This window comes from Phaseolus vulgaris, chromosome 3, assembly GCF_000499845.2.
Source record: "Phaseolus vulgaris cultivar G19833 chromosome 3, P. vulgaris v2.0, whole genome shotgun sequence".
NCBI lineage: Eukaryota > Viridiplantae > Streptophyta > Magnoliopsida > Fabales > Fabaceae > Phaseolus > Phaseolus vulgaris.
Window position 1 is genome coordinate 13,437,342 of NC_023757.2, and position 10,019 is coordinate 13,447,360.

Below are 10,019 nucleotides of genomic sequence, written 5' to 3' on the forward strand. Positions count from 1 at the left end.
CAAGTATGGTAATAATTCTATACACTTATCCTGCAAACCATAGCAAGAATACATACCATTCCGCACACTTTGCAGTGCCATTAAATTGTTGTAGGAACCATCTGTTAGTCATCTATTTTTAACAGTCTTATTATTTACATGTTGGTCAAGACCAGCCTTATTATCAGAATGATTAGACAAGAACACAAGGCCCAATTATAACCACGAAGGTTGCAAGATAAATCACAGTCTACTTGAATTTTCTTTGCCAATGAATACAATAATTTTCATTATTTACTTTTTATTCTTTTGATCATTAACAGTTTACAAAACTTTGAGAATTGTCACATGTAACTCTGACAAAAAAGTTTCTACATTATTACCAAAATGGGAAACACTCAATTGTGAGTGACTTTAGCTCTCCAATAAAAAATTCTAACTTCACAATTTTCTATCTAGACTTTAACCCTCAAATAAACATTCCGACTTCACAATTTCTATCTAGACACTTAATATGCACAATCTAGAGTATCAGCGACCAGGGCAAAATTAAGTAGCTTTTTGAAAGCAGCGTTCATCCAGTCAAGAAAAGTTCAACAAAGCTTTTAAGTCTGTGACAGCTTCATCAATGGCATAAACTATCATCTTCTTTATCTGTTCAACATCACCATATAAACCTGCTATTAATTTTGATGCAGACATCATAAAGAGGAGAAGGAAATATAATTTAGAAGCAAAATACCTCAAGCTTATCTTCTCTAGCCTTGTGGTTCTTGGGAAGCTGGCGGAACTCATTAGTTAAACGCAGACACTCATGGATATTTTCTGGAGACACAAAGTCTACCGCAACTTTTGTGCATGACTGCAAGGTTTGGCATATGGTGATTAGATCAACAGAAACAACTGAGTTATTTAAGAAAATTAGTTGAACATGTGTCTAGATATTTTACCTTGAGATTCCTGACTTGATGTGGGCATCCAGCAGGAATAAATACTGCCTCCCCTAGTTTTTGCTCAAAAGTCCACGGTTCTACGTCTAAAAATCAAGATTCCTGTAAGTACTAATTACAGGCACTGAGCAAAAATTGTATGCAAATTTCTTTGTACTAACCGAACTCCTCCTTCAGCTTCTTCTTGTGCTCCGATGTCAAATAAAAACATTGGTCATGAATTGGATGTGCAACCTAGTTAATAAATAACTTGATTTGAGCATCAGGGATAAAAGAATAAGGTTTGAGCATCAGGGATAAAAGAATAAGGTTTGAGCATCAGAAATGTAAAGTGTTACAATTGTAGTACCTCTTCAACGGGAGAACAATAAGTATGTCTAAATTCTCTTGAGTGCTTCCTAAGATATGTTTCTAACTTCTCAGAATCTTCTCTCCGAAAGATATCCCATAGAGCACTGCCTGTTTCTATTGATTCATTCTCTGTAGCAGACGTGAACCCTTCATGTACATCATTTGGAAAGATCCTTCCATTAATTTCAATAGGGCGCTTCTCTATGTCTTTGGATTCTAAAACTACCTTATTTTCTGTCCGCACTTTGTTTTGTTTGAAAGGTCGGCCATTCAGGCTGTCGGAAACTGTTTCTTGAGCACACTGCTCTCTCTCATCTTGTACCTTGTGTGCTTCTTTCAACTTTGAAATAATTAAGTGCTGCTCATCAGTTAATATCACCTCTGCTGTATGGGTCAAAATATTGACCTATGACAATTACCAAAAAAGAAATTAGACCAAGAAACAATGAGAATTATTATTCAAACTGAGTTTCCAATCCAATGTGCAAACAAAAATGTGAGTTCTCATAAAGAATGAAGAGCATGTGTGTGTGTGTGCGCGCGTAGAAAATTCAAATGAAATTGGCCAACCACTGCTTAAGCAACCAAATCACAGACTAACGAAACTTGATGCATACCGCATCTGACATATCACAGTGAAGCTTTGTTACAGAGTCTCCTCTACCAAGCTCTTCTTTAATCCCATAGGCAATATATGTTTTCGGACCCATGTCAGGTTTTAGGACATGTGCTGGCAACTTCGCAGCAAGATTAAGAATTCCGCTCCGAGGATCGCTGTACTCTTGGAATGGCAAGGAGCGAATAAACTCATCACAATGGCGGGGCAAAAGATCTTCAAATTTATCAGAGGGGGGCCAGTCTTTCAGCTTGAGCATCTCTGGCCAGAGATTTCTGTATGTTCTTCCCTCTATATAACCTTTAAAAAATGTGTGAGTATCGATTTCTACCTGCATAAATTTAGAAGGGTAAATACTTAATAATATAGTATGTTGCACGAGAAACAAGCTAAAAATATTACACTTGGAATTTAGAAGATGAAATACTAAGATGGCAGTTGAAGCTCCACAATATGAGAAATCTAAAGCTAAAAGGGTATGTCTTATACATATTGAACTAAAAGTTAGTTATCTTATAATGATAATAATACTTAGGGGTATAAAAGCATTCCTAAAAAATTATAAATTCGCTGCCAATCCACACAAAATGAAAGATTTGGTAAAAGAAAAAAAAAACACTACAACTTTAGACATGCATGCTATAATATGACCAAAGTATCAAACTCGGCATCAAAATGGACAAGGCCAAACCTCACAATTAGCCAGGCAATCAATGGCTTTCACTTCTGACATTTTTGAACCGACCTCTGAAATCCTATTTTCGCATAATGCTCGCCACATTACCATCGGCTTCCAGCTCAGACCGGTGCCCAGTTTAAGGGCATCACGAACTATAACTGGTTCGCCATTAGCCCAATGCTTTTGGAAAAGTAACAATCCTCCCTTTTGAATGTTACTTGACTCTGAACAGTACATATTATCATCATTTATGTCTACTTTAATAGCTTCCTTTCTCAAAGAGGTGCAGCTTGATACTGCTTTCTTTTGCTGAAGAGTAGTGTTAACATTTTCCCAAATTTTCAGCATACTGCGAGTTCTGATTTCCAATTCAGATATCCACCCACTTGGTAGGACACGTCTCAGCTCCAATGCAGCACTACCACAACCGCCGAACTCCTTTGGTGCACATCGGATGCTTCCATCACTCTTAGCATTCCACACATTAGATAGCTTAGTATGACATTCTGATGTTCCGAAATCATTAGACACAGGTAGAGGGTCTCCACCATGCATATAATCATAGCCCCTATTCACATATAAGAACTTCTGCTCGACCCGGGGTGTAATGCTACCATCACGTATTTCTTGGCAACAACTAAGGCAGAGTTCATAGGAACAACTGGGGCAGCTTCTATGAAGGTCAATAATTGAAGTAGCACAGTGATCACTGTTCTATGAAAAAAAGTAAATAAAACAGCTATTATAAAACATGTAAAGAAAGATCACACTAGTATCTTTAGAAAAAGGGCACTTACCAATAGACACGTTCATCGTTGCCACAAAGACTTTGAGGTATTTCCTTCTCAAAAGAATGCTTTCCTGACAAAAGAGTTTAATGTTGGTGATTTTTTCAATGCAATAACGCAAAACTTAAAAGGTAAAGATTAAAACCTAGTATTTTAGCTTCAATCTGCTCCTCTTGATTTTGTTCATGACAAATTTGTTTCAAAAATGGTAGGAGTAAGTTAATCATATAATGCAGATTCTGAGCCTTTTCATAATCAGTTATGTCCCTGTTAGATGTCTGAAAGTAGATATAAAAAGAAATTGAAAAGTTACCAGTGCAGATACAATTATAATATGAAAGTTTGTTTGATTATAGAAATTAATCTAGTGGGTAGATATCAGAACAAATCAAACCTTAATCATTCCTCTGGAGCTCAAGCAAACATTGCAATTGCAGTTTTTCCGACAAAACGGACAACTTACAGCAATTTCTTCTATTTTCATATCAGGGTACCTGTGTGTAAAAGTCACAAACAGCACGGTTTTATGATGATAAATCCTAAACTACACAAACAAGCACATAATCATTCAGCATAATTGATTAGTGCCATACCATTTATCAACACACTGCATACAGTACATCTTCGGGCATTTAGTACAAGGCACAAAAAGTGTTCTGCCCTTTTTCATGCATTGATGACAATTTCGGGGCTTTTGTTCAACATTCTGTTCAAAACAATCAGTTAGCATTATAGAAATATGATGTATTATACCATCTATTTAAGGTGCTGAGAAAGATGTTTTACCTTCACATTATTCATTCTTCTAGATCTGCTACTGGTCTTTGCCCTTAACAGAATAAGCATTTCTTCATCTTCTAAATCATCATCATTCAAGAGATCATCTTTATATTTCCTTTTCTTGTTTGAGACAGTAAGCTTTTGTTTCTCATCTCTTCTCCAGCATGGTAGTTTTGTTGTCTTCAGTGAACACAAATCTTCTCTCGCTTCTAACTTTGGTTTTATATTATCAAACTTATTGATTTCTCGAACCTCTCGTTTCTTTTCAGTCACCCTTACTGCACAATTCTTCTTATGACCATGCTCAGGAATTTTTTCAGCTTTTCTCTTCGGAGTTCCGTAAACTTCAGAGCATCTGGACAACTTCGACTTATCCTCAGTTTGCGGAGTTTTTGGCTGTTCTTTATTTGGGACAACAACCTTCATTGTTACTGCAAAATGAAAATTGGAAATGCAATGAAATAATTACAAAATTTCAATATAGATTATCATTCATCTGAGCACTAGCATTCCAATCTCTCATAGAGTCTGAGCAACAAGTATTGTCAGAATAGAACACCAACTCCTAAACCTATACATATACAGAATAGTTCACAAGCAGCTCATTTTATAGGCAGAGCAAAGGAATCCGAGGATCAAAGAAACACATTCTCACCATAAACCCAACAAATTTTTTTATAAAATTCAGTGACCATAACGAACCAGCAAGGTTGCAGTTTGTTTAGATATATTAGAATTCATAACAAGTCAAGAAAACAAGAAACACAGACTACTTTATCTCAGAATAAAACAACTCTCCAGCCAACATTTAAAATCAAACCTAATGGAGTTGACCCAAGTCAACCCAAGAACATCTATTGCTCCCAACACATCATCAAACAAACCACCAGAGTTCCAATTGCATTCACGAGAAGGGGACCGAAACGAAATCAAGATTAACATCCAAAGCACTTGACTGTGTACGAGGAATAGCACAGGAATAAAAAAACAGATTTTCAAAATTCATGCATAAAACATAAAAACTCAATTCAATGAAACAAACCTGACCACAAATCTCTGTAGGTGAAAAATCGGTAGATAGCATATAAACTATGCGGCAATCAGAATTGATAAATGAAATCAATGTGGCACGATATTTGAAACCAAATTCTGAGAGAAAATAAAAAATAAAAAAATAGATTTTAATGGCGATGACAATATGATCGCGTGAGGAAAACATGTAACTCCCTCATGCACACACCATATGACAGTTTAGTTGAAAAATTGAAACTAGAGTCACCTATGAAACATATTGGGCTTTACCTGCATCAGAAGAGAGAGAGAGAAAATATATATTGTGAAATCCCTTTGACCAGTGATATTTAAGCACGTGGATCAGCAACCTTTCAGATCCTTCCTCTTTTAACTTTGTCCTTCACAAAGTTTATTAGTACCCTTTGGGAAAGGGAAAGTGGTGTTAATATGTGAAAAATAATTTTAGAATCTTATAAAACATAGATTTTTCTTTTCCAATTAAGGATCTAGAATGATTTGGAATTGATGGATGGGATAGGGTGTGAAATTCTGCGCTCAATCACATGATTGCATCTGTCAGTACTGTTTTAGATTTTTTTTTTAATATGTTATAGATATCAACCATTTGTTGGATTTATTTATGAAATGTATTTGATTTTAAACTTTTTCAATCAAGGTATACTCATATTTTAAATCTATACCTTTTTTAAGATATGTTATTCACAATATATCCTTTTATTTTATGTATTATTTAAATTTATTTTATTGAATAAAAAAATATTTTAATAAAATAGTTTTGAAGGTTTTTATTTTACCCATTTTTTAAATTCCACTTGAAATACATGAGTAGAGTAATAGAAATCAGAAAATACAAAAAGAATATAATTAATAAACAATAATTGATATATGATGTTGAACTTTATCACTTCACCACAATTTTTTTTGAGAGAGTGGTGAAAATATAAGTTTGTTAAGTTAAAATGTCTTTTTAATAAAAGCACACGATAATACTCTTATCAAATAATTTAATCTAATAGTAAATTAAAATTTTAGTGAAAATAATATATTTTTATTTAATATTTATATAATTTTTATCAAAAATAATTTTACCAATTACATATACTTTAGTTCTTTTTTAGAAATCATAATTAACAAAATTCACTATTTTCATAAATCAAGATTCCCAGTTCAGGAAAACATTTTTCCAGTTCCTAGTTTTCCACTTACCAAATATAATGTTAGTCAATGTTATTCTCTCTCTCTTTATGTTATTAAATTTAGAAAATATATAAAATATAATTAATATTTGGAGAATAAATATTAATATATTCTGTTCACATTTATCTTCAACTGATAATATATATATATATAACAAATAAAAATCCAATTTCTTACAATTTTACCTTTTAAATAACTATTTTTCTTTAACATTTAAATAATTCATCCCAATAAAAAATCACCTACAGAATAAAAAAATTACATAAAAAAAAGAATTATTTATTTTTAAAATTACTTTTAATTTTTTTTATATATTTTAATAATATATTTATTTTCAATAGTTATTATTATTCATCTTTAATAAAAATAATTATTTAATTATTTATTTAATAAAATAAATAATTGAATAATTATTTTTATTTCAAAATAATTAAATAATTTCTCTTTTTAGAAATAACATATATATAATAGTTTAATTTTTTAATATATATAATTTATTCCTTAAAAAATAATATACTCCATTGTTATTATAATTTAATAAATAAATTCATTAGCAAGATTTTTAATTCTTAAATATTACGTAAAAATTGTTAATAAATTCAAATAGACTCAGGAACACTAATTTTATTTGTTCTCCTATCTGAATAAAAATATACTGTTATATGATTATAAAATTATTAGTGCTTTTATTTTTCTATATATACAGTATATTTATAAATTTATTTCATATATTAATTAATAAAATTATAATTATTATAAACTTATAATATAATATTTATAATAAAGAGAATAAAACTAACTTTTAAATATACTTTAAAAATGCGGCAAATAAATGCATGTGTTTCTATATTTTATAAAAAAAAACAACTAATAAAATTAATAACTTTTTATCAATAGAAAGAAAGTTAAGAAAAAGATGAAAAAAAATTTAAAAATAACACCTTTCTTGATCTTTCGAATACATCATTCCCACTGATATTAAAAAAAGTTATTTTTATTTAAAAAAAATATAAAATAGAATAATTATAAGATATTATAAAATAAAAAAATTAAACTAATTTTCCTGTCTTATTTTGTTTTATTTAAATTTTGTGTATTCTCATAAATTTTCAGTATTCTTCTTAATTTAAAAAACTATTATATTAAATTGAATATTGACATGAATGTAAGGACAAAAAATAATTATATCTTAAAAATTATTTCCTTTAATAAATATTAATTTATGTTGAAATTTTAATGTCTTAAATATTATCAAACATTTTACTTTACATTTTATATTAATATTTTATTTGATGTTTAATATTTTTCAAAGATCATTTAGTATTTACATTTATTAGAGAGAGAAAAGTAAAAGAGTCCAAAGTGGTAAACTTTGGGTACTATGACCGATCGTCACTTGTCTGTCAAAATTTAGATAGACCGAGTTGATCTGCTAAGATTATACAAGTTGAATTTGGTAATCTGTCAGGTCTGGATTAATGGGTTGGTGGTCTAACCCATCATTTTTTTGTAATTTTTATTTATTTTAGATCTATTTATTTGATTGTAGTCTTTGAATTTGTTTTTTGAACAATAAAAAAGCAAAAAAAAAGTAATCAAAATAATTTTAAATTTAATATTCTAATTAAAAAATGTATAATGCATAAACAAAATATCAACACTACTTCAATGAATCAAATTATGTATAAAGAAATAAATATATATAAAATATTGATCATCACCAATTAATTTCAAAAAACCTACGGAATTATGGGTTAAGCGAAACAAGTCAATACTGACAGATTCAAATGGTTGATTCATCCCACCTAAATAATGATGGGTTGATAGGTTAGGCCACAAGACCGACTCACTTTGTTATTCCTAGATAAACTACTAATAAATTTTATAAAAAAAGACACAAATGTATAATTTATCACAAACTATTGTGAATATCATATTTTATTTTTACTCCTACAAAATTATTGTTTTTTCCTTTAACACATGTACATTATTTGTTTTAAAGGAACTAATTCAAAATGAATGATATTATAAGAAGAATATGTGTATTTTCAAAAAGTGAAACAAAGTAACAAAGACTAAAATAAAAAACAAAAAGGTTTACATGACCAAAAGTTAAAAAAAATGTAAAAACAAAATAAAAAATACCACTATATTTCAGATGTAAAATCATAAGTCAACTACTTTTTCTAAAGACATAATAGTTAAAATAAAAAGTAGTAGAAAAATACTATTACCAAGACAAAAACAACAATAAATCACACATAATGATAACAAATATTATAAAATAAAACCTTTTAAAATATTACTCAAATATATAAATATTTTAAAATTTTACACGAAAAAGTATAAAAAAAAATGTGTCAATCAAACATATAAACTTGATTATATAAAGTATGAAAATGTAAAAATTTGGAAATTAAATTCAAATTAAAATAATCTTCAAATTCAACTTTATTTATGTCATCTTTATATATATTCAAGCAAACAAAAAAATTATCTTGTTATTTTCTCTTGAGTTCCAAACACCTAAAAGATGATTTTTTGTATTTGCAGTTACACATTCTTCCCTTTAATCTTATAATTAATGAAAGAGACTAGTCTAAGCATAACACTTAATAGAAGAAATTTAACTTGACATCCTTAAGGATTCCTCCCTACTACTATACTTGTCTCTCTCTGTGCCAAGGAATCATTTTCTTCTCATCCTTTTCCTTTTTTATATATTTTTACATTACTATCTTCTCCTCTCTCTTTTTTCCTATTTTCACTTTTTTTTCATCTATTTAGCTTGTTAAAGTAGGAAATGAGTTCCTACTAGTTTTCTACATAAAACTATAAATTTAAAAAACTTCAATTGGTTTAGTTGTCTCATTCTTTCCCAGTTAGTTTAGACAGTATATTTTTATAGATGTGGATTGACCCACTAATCCTTTTAGTTTTTATTAAATATTATATGTATATTTGAAATTGATACTTTGTAATCTAAATGTATGATGGTGTCATCCAACTCTATCACTAATTGCACTGATTAGACATTTGTATTGTATAATCCAAATCCGAATTTTGAAAGTGTTTTATTCTTTGATATTGGATCCTCCAATAGCTTCTTGTGTTGTTAAATATCTTCTGGTGTCTTTCTTCATCAGTAACTATAATTTTATTTTAAAAAATTACATTTACACTTTAATCAAATATGAACAAGGTTTGACCTTTTTTTGTTTAAATCATTATAAAGTGTTACTTGCTTATCAATGAATTTCGTTCTGAGATCTTGAAAAAATTCTTTCACAACTTCTTTTGTTACATCTTGGAAGTGAAAGATTATTACCATTTGGATAAATAGCCTATCATAATTTTTTCCCATTGAAAATGAGTAGAGAAGCTAGAGATTTTGATTTGAAGATGACATTTTTTTACAAGAAAAATATCATGTTTCAGTAGTACTCACAGTTTTTTTATATCAATTTATCCGAACATTCACACATTGGGATGTGCATGTGAGAGAAAAAACACACATATATATATAAATTTTAAATAAAAAATATTAATAATCTTTTCAAAAGAAACTTGTTATTTTCTAAATCTAAAAAATGTAATATATAAAGGATAAACCCAATTAGAATTTAAAATATTAAAATTATGTA

At 29.3% G+C, this 10,019-nt stretch overlaps 1 protein-coding gene across 3 annotated transcripts; it reads right to left on the reverse strand.

Annotated features, from left to right (window-relative positions):
- Positions 1 to 251: 251 nt before the first annotated feature.
- On the reverse strand, positions 252 to 5,540 carry LOC137806731 (lysine-specific demethylase JMJ29-like). 3 transcript variants are annotated; one of them, XM_068606985.1, is made up of 13 exons: positions 5,446 to 5,540; positions 4,150 to 4,574; positions 3,957 to 4,069; positions 3,758 to 3,857; positions 3,509 to 3,641; positions 3,373 to 3,436; positions 2,588 to 3,284; positions 1,898 to 2,227; positions 1,279 to 1,686; positions 1,091 to 1,163; positions 930 to 1,015; positions 722 to 841; positions 252 to 633 (listed from the first exon to the last, which is right to left on the reverse strand). In XM_068606985.1, exons 2-13 carry the CDS (start codon positions 4,567 to 4,569, stop codon positions 562 to 564), a joined length of 2,616 nt encoding a protein of 871 aa, XP_068463086.1. In that variant the 5' UTR covers positions 4,570 to 4,574; positions 5,446 to 5,540; the 3' UTR covers positions 252 to 561. The 3 variants fall into 3 exon arrangements, with proteins under 3 accessions (XP_068463086.1, XP_068463085.1, XP_068463087.1); XM_068606984.1 differs by having other exon boundaries at positions 5,186 to 5,447; XM_068606986.1 differs by lacking the exon at positions 5,446 to 5,540 and adding an exon at positions 4,964 to 5,093.
- Positions 5,541 to 10,019: the final 4,479 nt, after the last annotated feature.

Bases quoted from the DNA above. Each gene is read 5' to 3' on its own strand.
- LOC137806731 (XM_068606985.1), bottom strand. From the start codon at position 4,569: ATGAAGGTTGTTGTCCCAAATAAAGAACAGCCAAAAACTCCGCAAACT. The intron at 4,070-4,149 runs GTAAAACATCTT...TGTTTTGAACAG, and splicing joins GAAGAATGAATAATGTGAAG to AATGTTGAACAAAAGCCCCG. The intron at 2,228-2,587 runs GTTTGGCCTTGT...AAATTTATGCAG, and splicing joins ATTGCCTGGCTAATTGTGAG to GTAGAAATCGATACTCACAC.